The 21,955-nt window shown below is 38.2% G+C and overlaps 1 protein-coding gene across 1 annotated transcript; it reads right to left on the bottom strand.

Moving 5' to 3' along the window:
- Positions 1-483: 483 nt before the first annotated feature.
- tent4b (terminal nucleotidyltransferase 4B) lies at positions 484-21,715 on the bottom strand. Its single transcript, XM_056749083.1, has 12 exons — positions 20,893-21,715; positions 8,996-9,119; positions 5,143-5,189; positions 4,492-4,612; positions 4,306-4,413; positions 3,983-4,111; positions 3,654-3,867; positions 3,412-3,538; positions 3,143-3,252; positions 2,857-3,050; positions 2,623-2,760; positions 484-2,534 (listed from the first exon to the last, which is right to left on the bottom strand). Exons 1-12 carry the CDS (start codon positions 21,381-21,383, stop codon positions 2,397-2,399), a joined length of 1,941 nt encoding a protein of 646 aa, XP_056605061.1. The 5' UTR covers positions 21,384-21,715; the 3' UTR covers positions 484-2,396.
- Between the last annotated feature and the right edge of the window lie 240 nt (positions 21,716-21,955).

Raw genomic sequence — 21,955 nt, 5'->3', positions numbered from 1 at the left:
CAGTTCAAGGTCCGTGTCTGCAACATTATGAAGACCATCAGAAGAACCAATTAAAGATTATCAACACTTTCAGTCTCGTTAATTTTGAAGTTCTTGCTAATTTCTGAGGCATTAATTATTCACTAATGTGTGGTTGCTTGAACCTGCTGTTGAAAGCAGGCACTGTTCACTGTAACCCATAAACTGCCTTGGCCCTCAACCTACAGCTAACTGAACGACATTTATTGATCTTGGACAGTGTACATAATATCAGGTTTGCATAAGGATGCACTGTCTGTCTATTAGAGGCATTAGTCAATATGGTATATGCTGGGATTTAGCTAGCTAAATGGCCGGAAATAATTATATAAAGACATAGATTATCAAAAGTTGTCAAAAGAACATGTAGTACATTTACTTTAGGACAGTAACAAATCTGTATCAACTTTTCAAAAAAAGTGATTCAAAATGTCATGAATAGCAAATATACCACCTTGATAAATGATTGTTGTGCGGTACTTTTTATTGCATGGATTGAAAGAGCCAAAAATGGATACATGTAATGTAAATAAGACTGTCAGAGCATATGCTGTGGCACTAAAGACCTTCAAACTGTTGTTTCTTGTTCCTCTATTCCAATGCTATCCATATGGTTACTGGCTTTGATACTTCATAAACCCATATACACTTTTCAATACAGGTGGAGTAACTAATATTACCTCATCAAATGCCAACATCTCTTAAAATTAGATACAAGATCTGTGAGTATATGAAAACTTAAAAAAAAGAAAATCAAAGGGATTTACAGTGTATGAAATAAACTTGGGTTGTATCACCATCTACTGTTTATCTGAAGAACTGCAAAATTTTCCAGAGCAGGATCCAGTGGAATGTAAAAAACAAAAAACAAAATAAAAATCACACAAAAAAAGTCTCATCTCCCTTTAAGTAGACCAGCCACAAATTAAAATACTTAAACCACTTTTTCTATATCTCTGTTAAAACGGTACTTTGAGATTTCAGAAATGAACTTGGTCAGTAAGTGGTTATCAGAAAAACCTTACATTCAAAAAAATTGCACACTACATGACAAGAGACAATCATGTTTTACCGTAAAATGGGACAGAAAACAAGCCTCTACCGAAAGCATACATAAATCCAACATCACTGTTTTATGTTACTGATGAAAAATAAATACATTAACAAATAAAAATTATTACTACTATTATTATGTATTGGGCTTATGACTCCGAGAACTTACATCTGTAATTTTTCAGATGTGGCAATGTTGATAGTGTTTTCAAAATGGCTAGATCAACATACTTGCTCTCAGCTTGAAAGATAGCAGAACTTATACTTGCACTCCGATACAGACATGCACAGAGTGTGCACAGAGTTGTATGTGTTTACATGACTACCAGTTGTGTGTTCTACAAATAACCTTCACTCTCTCAGACATTTCCCAACCACAACATTACACAAACACGGTATAATAACAGAGGCTGATGACAATTGTTGGCAATTGAACCCAAACCCGTACCATAGCTTGGAAGAGCTGCAGTGTATAAGGGATAGTTCACCCAAAATTGAAAATTCTGTCATCATTTCATCACCCTCGGATCTGTAAATGTCTTTGTTCTGCTAAACACAAAGAAAGATATTTGGAAGAATGTCAGTAACCGAACACATCTCGTCCCACATTCTTCCAAATATGTTTTGGAGAACAAAGAAATTTACAGATCTGAGGAAATTCATTTTGGGGTGAACTATCATTTTAATGTTTATATCAATAGCATGGGAAAAATTTAGCAATGCTATAAAAGTCTTATGAAACCATTTCCAAGTTTGATCATATATTTATATTTTTTCCTTTTTTTATGCTTTTGTGTGTTTTGTAAGTTTTTTTCTCATACAAATATTTGTATTATCTTATACGACCAAAAATAACCACTCTTCAAAAAAATAATAATAACATGCATAATTTCTTTTTGTACTAATAACATCTTGTTTTTTTAGACATTTAAAAATCCTTAATATAACTTTTTTTTGTCGTTTAAGTCTTTTCAGTTTTCCTCTCTGAGGCAAAAGTCCGGGGCACAAGGTATTGCTCAAGTTAAATTCTCTCTCTCCTGTGTTCTCAGGTCCTCCACAATGCCAGTGAGAGTCCTTCAGCAGAGCAGAGCACCTCCTCTATAGGCAGTGAACAGAAGCTGTGCAGAAGCCAGTGGAGTCCAGGCCGAAACTCTCCCACATGATTTGAATTCAGTGGAATACACCCCATCTTTTTTTCTTCTTTTTCCAGCTACAAAGTCACGCAATCCCTGAACAGTGGGACAAGAGAGATAAATGATACCACCAGCACCAATCTGTGGTCAGAGAAGTAAGAGCAGGTTGCGAGTTTGCAAGAGCAGCGTCTCCTATCTACACAGCTCCTCGTGCGCTACCTCACGCTGAGGTTTCCTCTTCTTTACATTGCCCTTGTGATGAGGCTTGCTGTTTTGTTGCATTTTGTTGTTCTGTGGCCCTTGAGAGCTTTTGTTAACACGCTGACGGTTCTAGGTAAGACACATAAAAGACACATCAAATATTGCATTTCATTTGAAATAAATCTCTGCAAATACATATATTTCAACAGGCTCTTACCTTACTGCCCTTATGAGTGGGAGTTGGTATTGTCGCTGAATGATTCTGTGATCTGTGATTGGACAGATTTCTCTCTGTGCTCTCTGAGCCCCGCCCACTCAGCGCTTTCGCTGTCTTATAGGGCGTCCCATCAGAGTCCTGAAGAAAAGACAGTCATGATGCATGGCATTTTTCCAATACAATTCTGTATCACTCAATTGAACACATGTGTTTGCATGGGTATGCCAAGCTTACCCCATCACTTGAGCTGGAAGCAGTTAAAGATGGACACGATGATGAGGGTGATGAAGGTGAAGAGGGCGATGGAGAGGAGGAATTGGATGACACTTTACTCCGTGGGACTGGAGGAAGCACCACAACGTCCTCTGAAAAGTTATTATTACACTCATCAAGTTCCTCAGTCTCAACTAGAATGTTGACCTCATTTCCTATAGAGAAACAAATGAAGGGAATTCATTTTTTAAAGACAGAGGAACGGCATAAATCCGAAAGAGCACGGGACACAGATAAACGGTCATACCATTACAGTTGAGGACAGGCTCATTGTTGCTTTGCAGGACCCAGTGTTTACTGATCCAGTCACGATACTCTGCTACTTCCTGGGTGACACGGATAATTCTCCCTAGAATGCTGTAGGCGAGAAAAAACACTAAGTTAAGTCACCATATTATTTTACACCTCAACTTGGAAAAAGGAGCTCGAAATTATTTTCTTCTCAAATATAAAATCAATAAAATGAATCAGGAACACACATTTTCTTCAAAGACTCTTCTACATGTATTATCTCACCTCTCAGACTTGTTGTTTGGGTAGAACTTGGCAATGGGGGATACGGCGTGACTCAAGACAACGTAGGCATAATCAAAAGCCTCTTTCACTTGCATCGCACCATAAGAACTTCGTCCAACATCATTTCCTATGACACGAAAACAAATGTCAAACTTTATAAAGCAGAAAGCTTTTTTCCATTTGATGGTAAGAAATGTTTGCCTCCTTAACACGAATAAAAGCAACCACATGTCAGTGTGTACCTGGCTGCAAAGGGTCCTCAATGTAAAGCATAGAGGGTCTGTACCCATCCAGCATGCCTTTCTGTACTTCATCTTTAGCCACATACGAGCCGCCATCTTTGATCCTGATCCCAGTCTTCAAGTAGTTAAAATGCCGACCGTACAACTCAAAGAACTCGATCAGCAGCACGCCCAGGTTTGGATTTGGACTTATCACTTCCTCTCGGTAGTGCAGCTAGAAAATAAGAAAGTAATTATTCTTACTTATAAAGTACATTTTAATGTGCAAAAGTGAATTAGTAGTGTGCATGTGTATTTTAGGGCAAGGTAGGTTCAATGGCATGTGTTACCTGCAAGAAGCTGACAGCCATGAGGAACAAACTGTATGATCCGATTCCGCCTGTGAAAACCTCATTCAGTTCTCTTTGCAGTAAAAACTGCTTTAAAACCAACACCAAATATGGTAACACGGGGTATTGCTGGAAACAAACAAAAACACAAATCTGTCAAAACATGCATCTGTTTAAGGAATTATCATGCCCTTGGTAAAATTCAAATGTACTTGATTTTAAATTACAGCATCTGAAGCCTACGTAGCATCTGTTTCACTCTAATTTGCTGCTTGAGTGGGAGAAGCACAAAAAAACTCTCTGTGTGCACTAGCACCACACACCTGTTTAAAGTCCTTGATGAGGTTAGCAGCTTTCACTCCACTGTGCACATTGAAGCTAATGTCCACTTTGACTTCTGTGCGTGAGTCTGTCAGTTTAATGATTGGGACCTACAATACAGACGCGCAGAGCATTAAACACAAGCAACAGACAACAAACAACCACAAAGACCCCCATGATGTTCATACCGTTGCTTTGTCGAGGACTTTGATGGTGTTCTCATCTGCAACCTGTCTCTTGCGTAGCGCCTCTTCAAGAGTCCAGAGAGGTAAAGTCTCCCAGTTCCCAAACACCACCAAGTCTATGTCACTGGTTAAAAAGAAGTAAATACATCAAAAGTATTTTAATAACAAGCACAAAATGAAGAGTCCCTTTGGATGCCCAATGGCTTTTCTTAATAAACCAACGACAAACTAAATGTTACTTTGAGTACTGTACACCACTTCTTCAGCGACAGGTACGTGTAAACGCATGCATACACCCACCCACACACAAATAAATACACATACATATACAGACTTATTAAATTAAGCCATGGTTTAGTAATCCAAGGGGAGAGTAAATGACGGCTGTAAATGATGTAAGACTGGCTCTCGTGGATCATGGGATAAGCAGAGCTAAAATTACAAATCTTAATCTGCACTGACACACACATTCATAAATGGTAACAAAATAGAGAAACAAAGTACACACACACATGTAAACCCTATTACACAATGTAAGCTTGTTTTAGCTCTGTTCTTCCACACACTGTCATTTTCCTCGGACATGGTTCACAATATCATACAGATGTTGTTCGTAGTGAAAAGCGCAGGATGAGTAAAACCTTTAGTCATTACCTTGTAGGTAAATACAAGCCTGTGCTGAAGCTGCCAAAAACTTGGACCTGCCAATAGAAAGAAGAGAGGTTAGACTGAAACTGTGAAACCACAATACTCATCCTCTGTGCAGACATAAAACTGAAAAGACGAATGAAACGCAAATATTCCCATGAGACATGTTGAGTTTCTATCTATTCTGCTCTAGATGGGAGTACAGTTACTTGCAAATGCATGCACCTTCTACAATGTAACCTCGTGAAGTGTAACGATACACACAATACATGCAAAGATACCCAATTAGGATTTGAAATAAAGCTTGACAAGTCACTCTAATAAGTGTGAGTTTCAAATAAAGGACTATTCACTCATAATATAGCAACTGGATGCCAGAATGACCTCCAATGAGATGCTGGATCAACCTTTTTTATAGCAGAATATCCATTTATTCAGCATTCTATTGATCTGGAGGCTTCGGTGTTTGTTTATTTTATATTTTCACATCAAAGCACTTTTAAGGCCTTTGATGCATCTAAAACCTGTTTAATACTTGTCACAGGCCCTATTTCTGGCCTGTGGTCCTCCACATTGCTTTCCTGTTCCTCATGGGATACATAGGTTTATAGTGAAATATAGTGTTCGGTAGCCTTGAAGACAAGGATTAGATTAGATTCAACTTTATTGTCATTACACATATACAAGTACAGTGTAACGAAATGTAGTTTAGGTCTAACCAGAAGTGCAATTAGCAAGTGCAGGATATAAAAGGATAGGTAAAACAGGAGCTGTTGAAAAACAGAGTTGGGACACACTTTGATCTCGCCGCCGTGTGGTCACGTAGTTCATGGGGAGCTCAATAGTTCCAATCAACTCCATGATAAACAGTGACAAGTGTAATTGTACAAAATTGACTATTTCCTGACATTCAATATAGTTCTGAATTTGATTTTTTATATTTTAATATGAATATTTAAATTCTCAAATTTAATATTGAAAAATTCAAAATGCAGAAATTCAGATTCAAATTCAGAAATGGTTCAGTGGGTAACTATAGCTTCCAGGTTCGACAGGGAAGAGAAGAAGATCTTGTAAAAGTCAAATGGAGCGCTTTGGCAACAATGGGCAATTTTTTTCTTATCATCCAATCAAACGCCAAACATGCAGTTTTTGAGATTGGAACTTCTTACATTGCAAAAGAAGGATTTCAAATTTTCAAAAGTTATGCATATTTTGGGAGACAATATATTGCACTCATTTGCAATTCAGCTGCGGTATGGTGAATTGAACTCGCTGTAAATGCAGAGAAAGACCATCCTGAAAAGTATTTAGTCATATTGAAGTTTAGTACAACGGGGCTGAATGGTTTTCTTTTTCTCTACTCCTCGTGTATGCTCCGCTGTATCTATGCGTGGGGTGTGCGCTTTCTAACTGGATCAGGTGCTGCACCTCTCTCGTGGTTGACTTCCGCCATTGTTTGATTCGATGACATCACGTTATTATATTTACTTATAACATTTCAAGTCTATTTTTTTATTTGTGAATCGATTTGAATCGCTAGAAGACTTAATCGTGATTCATACGTGAATTGTTTTTTTTCCTCTCACCCCTAGTTTTTACCCACGGTTTTCGGTTCGGTTCTGAAGTGTTTCCCCCATTATATTATGCTTAAGTTAAGTAGAATAATTTAATTTTATTGTAGGTCTTTTTATTTTACTTCACTCTCCTTTGCTTAAAATGTACTTCTCTTTTTATTCTCTTTAAGTAAAAATCACCTTGTAAAATTGTTGAAGTATTGAATAGTGAAAAAGCTTCTTGAAGAGGTGCACATCAGTGTATTTAAAATAACAATGCAAACTTGCGATTGCTGTTAACAGACAAGTGCACGGTGCGCATTTAACAGTGCAAACTAGTGCTCATTCTATAATAAAACAAAATAATAAAACCCACGCAAATTCTTTAAACGATAAAATGTGTTATTCACATATGCATATTGTACCGTGGAGGTCGTACCGAATGGTTAAATATTATATTAAGAATGGTGACATTCCTATAAGATATGTCCTCCAACTTTTTAAAATGTATAAACATGCCGTAATTTCACTAACTGTACAGCAAATGTGTTTGGGAGACATTAAAATAAATAGGCTTAAGTGCAGTGTTTGGAACTATTGTCCACTCCATGACACAAGTTACTTCTGCATTTCATTCTTCCAACGGACGTCTATGCGAGTGTCTGCAGTGTTCAACCATATCAATGACAGATAGGTGCATTCCAGGACCAGGCGTTCGCTGGGCCTGGTGTCAATAAAAGTTGTCATTTCCGTAACAATGGCGTTTTCAGTTTCCACACTTACAGGATGTTCGCTTGAATGTGGTTAAACATTACATTCAACCGGCTGAATAAATGTGTGCACATTCGTTAAGTGAATCAAAATGTTTGAATAATTAGGTTTACTTAAATAGGGCAAAATAAATCTATCAACGAATACATAGAAATTTCAACTAAGCATAGAAAAAAACTAAAAGAAGTATGGATATTTATTAAGACTCTAGTGATCAGGGATGGGCGATATTACATCGTTTGCAATGTACGGGTAGAAATTTGTCCTCCCACGATATAAGCCTAGTTGATGACTTATTTCTGCTCGAGACACATTCACAGCTCATATGTGGAGTGAAAACCGGTATAGCTGATGGCGGATATGAAGCTGTGGGTGAGTTTTCACTAAAAGAGGAGCTCTGCCTCTTGCGATGGATGGCACTGTAGATGCATCCAAGTTAATGTTTAGTTTTAGTTTCGTTTTATTTCTGTTTCTTACATATTTGTTGATAGTCATAATACATTAAAATGCCACAACATTTAGTTTTCTCTAATGTATTTATTCAAACATTTGCTGGTTGTTTTGTACGCCCACGGTTTCATCAAAGTGTTAAATATGATTTATTGCCTGTTTCATACATACTGGATGGGTGATCAGTGCTTTCTGTCAGAAGCGCATATGTGCTTTCACATAGCACTCACATCAACACTGCCCTTTCATCCAGTACAAAAATGTAAGTTCGTATTACGCTATTTTAAATATGAGTATATGAAAGCAATTATATTATCATTGTTATGGCTATTGTTATAACCCCTTCTAGTGATGTGCATAGGCTTAGTGAGGCAACAGTGTGTGGTTCAAAAATAGCAGGTAAAGCCTTTCCTTGCTCTGTTAATTACTCAATCTGCTTACATACTAATAACTAAAGTTCTTTTGTTCGGTTACTGATAAAGTGTTTGTGACCCACTGGCCCCACTGAATAGTTTTTAGTTCAGATAAGAAAGGATTCAGAACCTAGAAAAGCAATCATATTTAAACACTCGCACTGAGATGATGATAATTCTGTTATCTCAGACTAATAAAAAAAGAAAGCAAGAAAAATCAGTCCTTAAGAACTTCTTTATTTTAAGGTTCACACATTTGGTTTTATTTTTATTTTACTACATACTGTATCTACTATTTCTTTTTCAACTAAAAAACATCCTTAGCTCCTAGGTATCTTGTTGCCTTAATTTTACAGTATGCTACTCGTGTTAAACTCCATTAATAAACACTATTTTTAATATAGTGGATAATCAGTCAGAGTTTACATGCAGTGCTATTGATTCCATCAGAATATGAGATTAGAAATGAAATCCAACAAGGTTTAATAAACCTATTCCCCTTCCTCTATATGTGCATGAGAATGACTAACTCATGCTCTTTGAAATTAAAAATATGAACTGAAAATCTTTGGTATTTGGGTATCATTTTGATCTTCCAACCATACTGATAAAAAATATAAACCTCATGTAGACAATCAGATGAGCTCATAGTGTGTGTGTAACACTAACCTCGGCATTGGGCCACAGGTCCTTGATGACTCTCTGGATCCTGGCCACCACCTCATGCCTCATGCGTTCTTCCTCTGGACGAGGAGAAATGTAGTCATAGAAGTCCTTTATCTCTTCATGTAGCCTGGAGAAAGAGTAAAACAGAATATTCAATTATTGAAGGATTTATTTCTTTAACCCTTTAAAGGGATTCCACCCACAAATTAAACTTCCGTCAGCCTGACCTGTATAAATGTCTTTGTTCTGCTGAACACAAAGAAAGATAATTGGGAAAATGTTAGAAACGGACATTTCTGGGACATCATTCACTAGCATTTTTCCAAATATCTGTCTTTGTCTTCATTTCCTCACCCTCAAGTTGTTCCAAACCTGTATCAGGCATGTGATCAGCAAAGCCCAAGACTGCACCCACCCTCACCCAATCCTACCCCAAAATTGTATTTTATGTTACTAACAGAGGTGGGGGACAGTGACCTTTTGGAGTGTGTGTTGCTTCACGAAAGTATAGGCGTATAGCAAGGTTTCGTTCAGCTGAGCTCAGTGTCCTAAACCAACAAAAACAGGCTTATCACTGAAACTAAGCAGTGTGGACAGGGTTGGGACGATTTTTGTCAACAGGAGGTTCCGCGGTCGTCCGCACATCCCGTATGCGTACAGCATGACAAATGTTGACAGCCGAGTCCAGTTTTGGCAAATGGCCATCCAGCAAACTGATATAACCACCCCCCGATGTCATCGTCCATCTAAATATTTTAATGTAGGAAACTACATTAGTAGTTTCCTACATCCAATTTGGTAGACATCGCACAAACCTTGAATGAATGAATTAAATCAAAAATGATTAAATCAAAACCATGAGAATCCATCATTTTCTAGTATGAATGGACCTGTGCTGTCAGGTAAACATGGCTCACACCCTAGTGACGCTCTAGCGAACATTCAAATGCTGGCTACTACAGCAGGGAGAGCGAGAATGTCGGCAGGTGACGATTATTACACATCTTAGAGAACACTGCTCAACCAAAGCCAACAATTCAAGTGCAATTGAACATGCACATTTAAATCGTATGTGGTATATTGTAATACTACATATGCACGCTGCTACTTGTAAAAATAGAATTCATTCACTGAATTCTCACACAGGGTATGTTTACCAATGAGGCACCTGTTATAACCTCTAGTTCTCTGCCCTGCCAGTTATAATGTTGACCATATGACTTGTGCAATTTTCCTTGAGCTGGGTTCCAATTTCCTCACCAGGTTTGACTCCACGTGACTGTCAAACTGGCCTCTGTTCTTCATGCACACACTGCACGTGGTTTCATGACATAATTCTATGCATGTGTCGGGCGTGTCTGCGTAAGACAGGGGAAATGGTTTGAGTGAAGCCGCACAGCTACGTAGTGCTAAAATCCCAGAGAGCATCTAGAAAGAGCAACCTGTAGCTCGCTAGAGCACTGCGTTAGCAACACGAAGGTAATAGCTACAATGGCTAGGAAACACATCATAATGATTCAAATTTATGCTCAAAATGCTCTCTAAGTGACTTTAAATAAGAGTCTGCCAAATAAATGTAAATGAAGAGAGAAATACATTGACATTAAATACTTCCTACACATGTATTATGCCTGTTACACAACACATGCGGTCTGTGCAATAGAATTAATCTCTACGTAGGAGTGTACGAAGACATTTTAACATTTACATGCTAACAGTCTCATCACGACTGTGTTCTAGAAATTCAATTAAAATAATGTAATTTTATATAAAAAAAAAAAAAAAGCTACTTAGTTTTATTTAAACTTGAAGGGTATCAAACAAAAGATGAGACAACCTTATTTTGTTTATGTTTGATATCAGTAATAAACAAATGTATTTATTTTGGTTTTCCGTGGTTGTTGTTTTGGTACGTTAAGCCATTTACTTATAATGGAGTTCTATTGGGATGAACTTAAAGCAAGATTTTTTGCTTTCTCCATTTAATAAGGACTCGTTCTTTTAACGGAAGCTACTATTTATTACAAGTTAGGTTTAGATGTATTACAAGTCATAGACTGCCTGTCCAATAATGATAGACTTGTTTCACACAAAACAATACTTTGGTTGGGAACCATATGTAGATTTTACTAGGATACAAATTTTACTTTTTTAAAGATTGGAATGTTGCGACAGGCAACCTTACCGAATTATCATAGATTTAATATATTGAACGATGGCTTTCAGGTTTCAGAAGTTATGCGAACTGAAATAACTAAAACTGCAACACAGAGCAGCATGTAATCGTATGGTGCACACCCGTAAAATTGTTTTCTTACGGCGACAGCCAAAGCAAAAGGAGGAAATTAAGCAGACTCATTGAGCGTTACCACGTACTCAACTTGCGTGAATGAATTGCGCTATTCTCGCATAGTTGGATGGTTGAACATTTTGAGTTTACTCTTTATTCACTTGTGAAATTCGCTTCACTACAAATGATGGGGGTGGTGCCACCAACTTTATGACTTGGTAGCACCAGTGCCACCTCTCTCAAATGTTAGTCTAGTCTAGAAACCCAATCATGCTTAATTTTCATTGTTAATGTATTCAACAAACAATGCTCTTTGGCTGTAGAAGCAACAAGGCCAAGTGGTTTAACTGGTTTGTGTCAATAGGCGTAACCAGTATTTTTATAAAAATAATAATAATCTTTTACTGGCAAAATTATGTGTAATAAAAGAGAAGCATCTAGTTTATTGTATTCATCCGGTTTTTAGCCATTTTCTGACGATCTTTAATCAGCAGTGCACAGACCCATTGGTGTATGACCTTAAAGCACCGCGAGGGCAGAGAGCTCTGTATGCTTTCGAATAATACATCCGCCAAATTCTTTTAAATTAAGTAAATTGATCAGGAGTGAATTGAAGCCACCATTAAAACACTATCAATCATAGTAAAGCGTTTTTTTTGTTCCCTTGCAAGACTACAAGAAATGTTTACTTCTATGTTGATGAAATTTTTGTAGGCTGGTTTTCACACTGAGATAATATTACACTGTACTGCAGGTTATTTTTATGGTATATGCTTTAGTTTTTTGTTTTAAAGTAATGGTGTTGTGGTGGTACATTTTACAAGCCTAACCATGCTAAAATATACACACTAAAATATAAAATAAACAGGCACTACAGCTCCCCCTAGTGTCTTCTATAGAGATGTGCAATAATTGCGATGATCTGAAACCATCGCAATCGCAATGAGAGGATTATTTCATAATCTTGACAGCCCTCTGCACATGTTAAACGGATCATTTTGCAGTTTGCACCCTGGGAATTCCATGCACGTTATTACAGAAGAATGAGAGTCGGAATTACAGTAGGAATTGTTCAAAAACTTTGCACCAATATCCCATTTGTCTATCTAAATGATCACATTCACAACTTTATTTGTGCTGCTAACAGAACTGGTTACATTCAATTCAATTCAAGTTTTTTTATATAGCGGTTTTAACAATGTGCATTGATCCAAAGCAGATTTACAGGAGCATACATGAAAAAAAAAACACAGAAAGGTTAAACACAACACAGTAAGATCATTCCAATAAATAATATCTTATAAATAAATAATTAAATAAATAAATGCAGTCTCCCGGTGAGTATGCCAACACTGCCCTACTGTGGCGAGGAACCCAAACTCCAATGATTAATTAAGGGAGGAAAAAAAACCTCGGGAGAAACCAGGCTCAGATGTGAGGGCTAGATCCCCTCTGACTTGTCATAGCTGCACTCAGTGACCCCGACCAAAAGCCACCAAGCAAACATCCACGAAGAAGAGGAGTAGCCCACCACCCGCAATCCAGGAAGACCCACTCGCCAAAACCGTGCAGGTCCAACCCGGTCCCACTTCGTGATTTTCACAAGAAAACAGAGGAACAACCAGGGAAAAATATTAATGGCATAATGTAGCTGTATTCCTCTGCTGTCCGACATCGACTACAAAACAAGACCAAACCAGACCCACACAGCCCCAACAATAAAATCCCCCCCCCCCCACTCCCCACAAACACCCACCTAGCAACCTCCAATCAGGGCCACTGAATGTAGCTATAACTTCAAACTGCTGTCATGTGATGTTGGTTTAGCATAAAATACCAAGTATTGTTACATGATTAGGTTACATGAAAGTAAAGCTGACCTAAACGGGCAGTCATTCACTTGAGGAAATAATACAATTGCCGACCGTGTGCTTATCTGAGTGGAAACTCTGAAAGGAAACACTCACATTTTCCTTGTCAAGGAAAGTCTTTAGAACCCCTGGTCACCCAAATTACACAAACAAATGAGTCATGCAAAACTTTACGTGTCTGCTTGGTGTCTAAAAGCATCTGACCGTGCATGAGAAAATCTGCCCTGGCCTTGAGCTCACATACACAGATACTCCATACAAGTAATCGGACAGCATTCATCAGAGCACACCATCACTGCAACATGACCTATAACACACCTGTTGTCAACACACACACACGCATGCGGGTCTGTGTGTTTTTAAAGGTGTGTCTGAGAAACAAAGTAAGCTCAGTTTAATAACAGAACCGACAGCAGGAGCAGAAAGAGGAAAGAAGGGATTTAATGACCTTCTCTTACCACATTAACTTAACTGACACTAAACAGAGAACAGCCAGGAGTAAGCTGTAGCAACAATACAAAGTCTGATCAATTTTAAAACAAGATCAAGATTTTTAAAGCACCTGAGCTTTATTACCAGCAGGGTGTTTTACAGATATTTTAACATTCAACCTGCCTGTTGTCCAGTCTGACTTTGAAAAAAGGACACATAGTGAGCGTTCACATGGAGTCTGAGTTTCGTTTCATAGGAAAGGCTGTTCAGATTCCTTTCAATTCTCCAGAACAGCTTGCTGTAACCTCCAATCACACACAAGCAACATGCAGTTTACTGCCACTGACAGCCAATCAGTTAGTAGACTCCGTCATTAGGAATCCCTTCATTGTGAGAGTGAGACCATGGAACCCAAAACATTGTCCAAAAAAAGAGAATAGGTAAAAAACGGAATATTTATGACTATAATAATAATAATAATATGACTAATATTATTATTTAACTATTAATTCAATAGATGTTTCTATTATGGCACTTTCATGTTATAAAATTAAGCTGAACTCTGTGACAAAAACCCAGATGGCCAACAATTTCTAATGGTTGCAGGTGCCAAAACATTGGGATGCTCTAGGGATTTGCAAACCCACCGATTTCCATAATCCACTACTCGATGGGTAACTTGAATCACTAATCTGTGTTAAGGTTGAGTAAGCGATTTCTCCAAAACACTGTTGAAAACTGACATCAACACCCAAACATATTTTACTACTATTATCTAGTTCTATATTATCTATCATTATGGAAATACGTGATCTGTATATTGTGTACAATACACCTATTTCACAAAATGGCTACAGAGACCGGAAGTAGGGGGAAACTTTTTTCAGCCACACTGCTGCCATTCATTAAAACATTCATTCAGCTTGTTTTCTCACAGGCATTAATATTATTTACCAAAAACAAAGGTAGCATATGTTGTCCGATTTATTCATGGTTTACTGGGAGATGTAAAAATAGGGAAAACAAACATCACAAAAACATTGTTAATTGAGCAATTTATTTATTATCAAGGTTTGATACATGTTAGACAAATCAGCATACAGGAAGCGTTACATGCCTAACTTCTTCTTTTCTCCGCAACTGTTCTGTGTAGTCGGAACGATCTCCAAATCCAACGTTATATCCACTGTTAATATAACATTCACCACCCAAATGCAGTGAACTATCAAACACATAAACTTCGCGAAAGTATTATCTCTCTCTCTCCTGCTTACAAGTGAAAGTGACGAATGCGTACGGTCCTTCTCCTGCTCTCTTTGCTGCTTTTCAGGGAGAATTGTCCAATAAGGGATTAAGTAAAGTAGTCACAAAACAGTTTTGAAAACTGTACGATCAATGGGGGAGTGAATTGAGCACAGAAATACCATGTAATACGCCCATCCCGTTTTTTGACAAGTTGACCATGTTAAGCATGAGAAGACGTTTAACACTGTGAAGAGATCAGAATGCATTAAACACTGTTGAACGGCCGCTTTAAGCTTTCCTTGTTAACTAAAAGTTAAGGACTTCAGCAACATGTCAGACGAGAACTGGCCCTCCCAGCTGAGCTTGGTTTTTTCTTCATTTATACATCGGAATTTTGGTACCTTGCATTGTTGCCCTTTTAGTTTGCGAACTGGGAGACCGTTGACATTTGCTTAGCTTAGGGTTCTGTAAATTCTGTTAACGTTGATTTTATTGTGATGTTCCAACTGCAGTCTTTGCAAATTTACAATTTCAATCCTTTTCAGCATGTGCGGCTAAAATACACCTTATGATGTCATTGCAAATTATCTTGGCATGCAAGTACAATAACTTTCTCTCCTGTAACCTGGAATGGTATATCTGGTTTAACATAGCTATCATCTATCATATTCCCCAACTATCTTCAACTTATAAACTAGGTTTATGATCTACAACTAATCGACAGCCATAATAACATCTATAATCTAAAATCCATACCATTCACTTGACAAGACAAAGGCATATCTGACATAGTTCTGGAACAAATCACAGGCCTCTAAGCCATTACATCATTTAAAGTACACCACCCAATTCTCACCACCCAACTTAGGTCTGACCAAACCCAATGAATTGCTCAAGACATGCAATGCTTCTGGGCAAAAACAAGTGATCCATTTCATGTTGCTAGGCACTGGATGACCTCCTGTCAGTCAGGCATGTGAGGGCTTTGGACTGATGAGAACATACAGAAGTCTTTGAGGGTTCAGGGATTGACTGACCATACCAAAACCATACTAAAACTAAACCCGAAACCAATCATTTATGCTCATTTTAGTTACTCAACCATTTGTGATATGCTCTACATTTGACCACCCTTCTGTTACAAAAATCTGTAATACACTTTGACATTCAGTTTTATCCAATCCGCACACAGCAACAATGTGAAAGAGGCTACTTTACACATATGAAGTCTATCCTGTCAGACCGTAGTTTTGTACTATAAAGCAGCTTTCCAGCAATCTAAATAGCAAAATAAATTACAGAGATGTTGCATGAAAAATATATGATAAGAGATATAAGATCTTTTTAAAAGTGCTGCATGTTTGACATTACGCTAAATGGACAATTTTAGTTCTGAACAAATGTTTAATTTACTACGCAGCATAATGACTGTTGTTTATAGTGTCTGTAACTACTATCACTAGATGTCACTTTTCTTTTTACAATGTGTGGATGTTATAACAGGGAGCATATCGTTCATTCATTGTTTAGTTAACATGAAGGATGCGGGTAAAATAACCTGATCCTGTTTAAAAGTTTCAAATACAGGTTTGTAATCTGATGTTTACATATCTATAGGATTTGTATTAAATCTATAATGATTGACACCAATCGAATCGAATCGAGAGCTTGTGAATCCGAATCGAAACATCATAATCGCTTTCCAAAGCCCTAATTACAAACCTTTGAATTATAAGATACTATCTGCATTCTGAACAGTTTTAAAATGAACTGTATAGCTTAAAAGTTTCTGCATTCCATTTGACTCAGTGACCTTTTTGTTTTATACAAAAGTCCCAATATGTTCAGAAAACGTAGAGAAACATCACATTATGTAAATAAGTCACAGAGTAAGAATATGTGAATAACTCAATTTTGACACAATGTCAGATGCCAAATTATTCCAAGGCGACAAACTATCAATAACCTGTTGTCTTTAAAATTTCGGCTATTGCCGTTATGTTGCTACCATTATTTAAGGAACTAGAGCAACATGAGTCATAAACAATCTTGGGCACACAACTGTCAAACTGTTTACCTTGACCTGGAGAAACCATGTTCTCCCACCATGGGAAGAGCCCTAGTGATGAGTCAGAGGCTGACTGACTGAGCGCATTAACTTGGTAAGGATTTCTGGCACAGTCATACATCTTATAACACTGTCTGTCACACACCCAAAAACTGCTGCCAGTGCCTCAGTAAATAATAGGGATGCACCGATCCGATACTCTGGATCGGAATTGGGGCCGATCCGGGTCTTTTTTGCTGGATCGGGTATCGGACTGACGGGTTCTCTTCAGTCCGATCCGTTGCGATACCCGTGGATGTTACTCTAAAGCTTCATAAAGGACTAACTATCAGGAAATTACCATAAACGTTGTCATGCGCTGTATTCGATGTCATGTATCTTGATAGCTTTATGCGAGGAATAAACCAATATAGCATAAATAAATAAAAATTGACCTCCGCTGGTGCGGTCATCTGTCAATCTCAATCCAGCATGCGTGTGTCCGGGAACAGTCAGGACGTTACTCGTTCCAAAGTTTTCAATATACTTCATAATCACTAGATAATAGATCGTGGTTTTGTTTAAAATGCATTTTGCCGGAGACAGCACTCGCTGAGTGTAACGTTATTAGATTCAAGCACTGGAAGCGGTCTATGTTATGCGTCATTCATACATAACTTTAAACTTTAGGATGGATTCAATGTTCAATGATTTAAACACATAACATATATATTCTCTTTGTGTTATAACTGTTTTGAACTTGGGAATCAAATATCAAATAACAGGATCATCACCATCCGGGATGCGCGTGAGTGAAGCGGGTGCATTAAGCGCATCATTCTGCGTCCAATGCGCATGACTTTAAATAACGTACAAGCGAATGTATTAAGCGCATCATTTTGTGTCCAGGATGTGCATGAGAGAGTTTGGAGACTTTTATATTGTGATAGCTTTGTGTAATAAACAGAGATTTATTTGTTAAACATTTTGTAAGTATCTGTGCTTTATGAGACCACATTTTTGTTTTGTTTGTATTTTTAAGTTTAATACAGCACTTAATTACATTTAAAAAAATCATACTTTTAAGTAAAAATACTTAAGTAAAGGAAAATGGTAGATTTTAATGTACTCATGGATTTAAAGTAAAAAAAAAAAACATTTATTTATGGACTGTAGTGGAATAAGTATGATGTGCTTCATACTGTAGGAAAGCATTTTTTGTCCAAAGTACTCTGATATAGTACAGATATTTTAAAATGTACTTAAAAGTAAACATGCTTAACTATCCACCTCTGGGAATAAAAGTTAAAATATGCAAGTCTACTTTGATCATGAAAAACAGTGCAAGTATCGGATCAGAATCGGAATCGGCAGATACGCAGAATTCAGATATCGAAATCGGATCGGAAAGGAAAAAGTAGTATCGGTGCATCCCTAAAAATAACAGGTAAATACACAAGAGTGATTTTACTCTATTACTATATCTTAAAACCACCAATGACATCTGGCAACGGGCGCTGTTTTTTTTTCTTTTCCATTTAGCGTCTGTCAACCAACTAGTAATGCCTCCCTCATGTGCCATGTTATTATACTAGTACCTAATGACAGTGATCACAGAAAAACAGACTGAATATACAGTTTTAATTGAATAGGAAGCAGACTAAAACCAGAATGTTGCGCTTTGAAATGACATGCTGCTATATTCTGCAACCATAGTAAATATCAAGGTGAGTGAGGATGCATTCATTTAAAATTCCAAAAAAGTTTAAGCATATCCAAAAACTATCCAGACATGATGCAAGGACGACACCCTCGGTTTAGCAGCGCTTTCTGAATATGATTGTGTCAAAACTGTACTCTGCATTCATTCAGTGTTCCTCAAGTACACTGAAACCATCCTCCTCAAAAAACCTTCAGAAAGCCTCAACATAAAAAATTCAGCAGCAGTACAATGAAGTGGAGAGGGAACCTAGAGGAAATCCTCTCTCAATCCAGCATAGCTGTCAGGCAGATGAAGGATCACAATTCACTCAGAGAAAGCTGATTGGTTGGAAAAACTGTGACATCACACAGACTGGGATCGTGTGTCAGCTGGAAAGGGGAGCATTTGTTTTGGGTAGAAATGGGCAGGAACTCGCTCAACACACAGAGAATTGACAACAAAATTGACTATACAGACACACCCATAAAACTATTGCTCTTCTTATGCAGATCACAGACCAAAATGACTGTAGTGGGAACACACAAACACAGTGAGAAAAGCGCTAAAACAATTAAAAAAAAAATACCCGATACATTGCTTGGATATATAATCCGTACTGAATTAAAGGAGCACACAAATTAACAAATTTAATTTTGTTCCCTCATAATAAATAGAATAAAATCTTTAAGAGGCATCAAATATGATAGATGAATACAAAGCTGTTGTGCGAGACGTAAATCTGTACTTTTTAACACAGGACTGCAAGTCTAAACTGACATGAGTTTGTATATAAGAAAAGCAAAAAAGAGTGAAAGGGAGTTCAGGTGAGAAGGTCTGGAAGGTGTGGGCTGAAGTATTAGAGTAATCACAAAGGAATGCTCTTAAGCAAACAACTCTGCTAACATTAATATAAATGAGGATAAGGCTCGACTGCAGTGTACTTTGCTCTGGGCTTCACAAGCTGCTGCACATATCAAAGTCAGTACATCTGCACTTTCCAAAAACCTACCAAACCACCACCCCACCCACTACACCTCATTCTAACATCACAGCTTTGTTTAAAATGGCAATTCATAATTTAACAGAGCACCTCTCTGATACGCTGGGAGGTGTTCATATTGACATTTAATGCTCTTAAACACAACCACCACTACTTGAACACATCTAGCCAGATATAAGAGTGGATTGGTAGCATGCTGGTTATTTTGAATTTCACGCATCAGGCAACACAACATATTTTTATTCTTACCTATTAAACATGACATACCGCTCACAGCCTCAAACAAAAATTAGGTATAAAATGAACATGAGAGTGATAAAAATGTGGATGAAAAAGCAGCATGACTTCAGATCTTTGAATAGCTAAAGTAACTGAATGACAGGGAGGAAGATAATGAATAATATAAGCATATGGCATGATACCATTTGCACAGCAACTTTGCGTAGAATAAGCATATTGTGGTTCAAAATAAAGTTGTATTGACATCTTGCTACATAAGCACTGACAACTATACTGTTAAATGTCCACTATTAGATTGATTTGTTCATTTTAGGGAGGAGTCAAGAAATTAATTTAGCGAATGTTAAATTCAAACATTCCACAGCACAATGAGCCTTCTCGATTCTTCCAAAAAAAAAGTTATCGTGGTAACCATAGTTGTCACCACAACTCCAGTAACTACTTGTGTTACTGCTGTAAAACAGTATAAGAATCGTCTCTGATATTTTATTTACTTTATAATAACAGTGTTGGCCTTAACAAAGTTAACACAACTTTACTGCTGTAACACGTCAATTGTGAGTCATGATTCATGACACATTTACGTAAGGGTTTTATGCTTTTATCGTCGACCTAAGTGACAAATAACGGGTCCCTGACAAATCATCACATTCAAGTCAACGACAACTTCAGTAAAGTTTTAACTTATGCGGTGGTTTTGGGATCAAGCTTCAAAAGCAAGCCAGCGCAGGCCGTTTAAATGGAGGATCCTCCAGACATGCCAAATATGGTGAAAAGCTGCTCGGATGTCACAGTAGTGACAAATGTTGGAGATCATTAAAATTATTGTAGTGTATTTAACCTACATGGCCCTTTTTGTCACTTTATAGGTTTGAAGTGAAATATTGTAGGTTACTGATGATGAGGTGATCACCATCTGTTCATCTGTCTAATTCTGGAACAAACCTTCATTTTACTATTAAAAAAACAAACATGCAGGCCTCCCGAATCCTAACCTTTGATCCGAGCAAACAACAGGGCCCTGCTAGGCTGAAATACACCCACACGTATCAAGTTCAAATGTCTGAACTCACCCCACTATGCCCTCGAAGTAGTTTCGTTTCTTCCACGGCGTGCCCGTGTAGAGCTGCTCCTCCCCGGCTGTCAGCAGCAGACTCCTGTTAAAGCCAAAGGTGCTCGCCTTGTTGCCTCTTTTCCTCTTGTTGGGGATCCCCTTTCCCAATCCCACGACCTCACTTCCACCCACTGGCCCCCCTCCGCCGACTCCCCTTCCCACCACAACCCTGCTGTTATTATTGTTATTCGTTTCCAGCGGGATGAAGTTAAACTGTTCGGCGACCTCACTGTCGGGTTTGGATCTAGACATCCCCTGCTGATCCGTGGGCTCGCTGCCGTTGCTCGACGCACCTTCGCTGCTGTTGTTGGTCGGTTTGGCACTGGCTGTGTTGCAGTTGTTGTTCAAGTAGAGATTTCCCAGCGTCTGTGTCGTTTCCCAGACGTGCATCCACAGGTTGTTGGCAGGTCCGCGTTGTTCTGGTTGAAACCAGGCGATTCTAGGATCCATCAAACGCTGAGCTGCTGTAGGCACGCTTGCCCCGGAGCAGAGCCAGGCTCGGTTCGCTTAACCCGCTAACAGGCTTCACGCTGAGGGACACGCTCGCTCTCGTCGCCCTAGACCGCTAGTAAAATATCCGTTCGATACTGTGAGGGTCCATCAACGTCTCTCGGGAGAGCAAAAACAACGCCGTAATATAAGAAAAGATACAGTAAATAGATGTTGAGCTAAAAGAAACAGAGCAAACGTCGAACTTCCGAGCTCGGGATATAGAGAAACGTGCCTGTCGTCTGTGTTACTGCCTCTGACCTGCTTCTATCTCAGATCGTGTGTCCCCTCAATGGCGGATACGCTACGCTACTGCGCATGCTCCGGAGGGAGCGAGCCAAGAGGCGTGAACGTGCTCGGAGAGCGTGTTACGCAAGAGCGTACATTACATATTCTGTTACGTAATAGCGGTTTACTACATGACATTAATACATTGTAGTAACTTGATACGTCTATCATAAACCTCATTTCTCACCACGTGATACCAATGACCAGGTTTTTGTTTTAACTGTTATGTCAATGTAGTACAGTTC

The sequence above is a fragment of the Triplophysa dalaica genome, chromosome 1, assembly GCF_015846415.1.
Source record: "Triplophysa dalaica isolate WHDGS20190420 chromosome 1, ASM1584641v1, whole genome shotgun sequence".
Taxonomy (NCBI): Eukaryota; Metazoa; Chordata; class Actinopteri; order Cypriniformes; family Nemacheilidae; genus Triplophysa; species Triplophysa dalaica.
The sequence above is the reverse complement of the archived record's forward strand: the minus strand, read 5'-3'. Positions and strand labels throughout refer to the sequence as shown.

What these genes read in the sequence shown, in the direction of transcription:
- tent4b (XM_056749083.1), bottom strand. Translation starts at nt 21,383, where the DNA reads ATGGATCCTAGAATCGCCTGGTTTCAACCAGAACAACGCGGACCTGCC. An exon ending in TCATCAAGGACTTTAAACAG is followed by an intron (nt 4,112 to 4,305) that starts GTGTGTGGTGCT and finishes GTTTGTTTCCAG; the next exon opens with CAATACCCCGTGTTACCATA. An exon ending in CCACTCATAAGGGCAGTAAG is followed by an intron (nt 2,535 to 2,622) that starts GTAAGAGCCTGT and finishes TGTCTTACCTAG; the next exon opens with AACCGTCAGCGTGTTAACAA.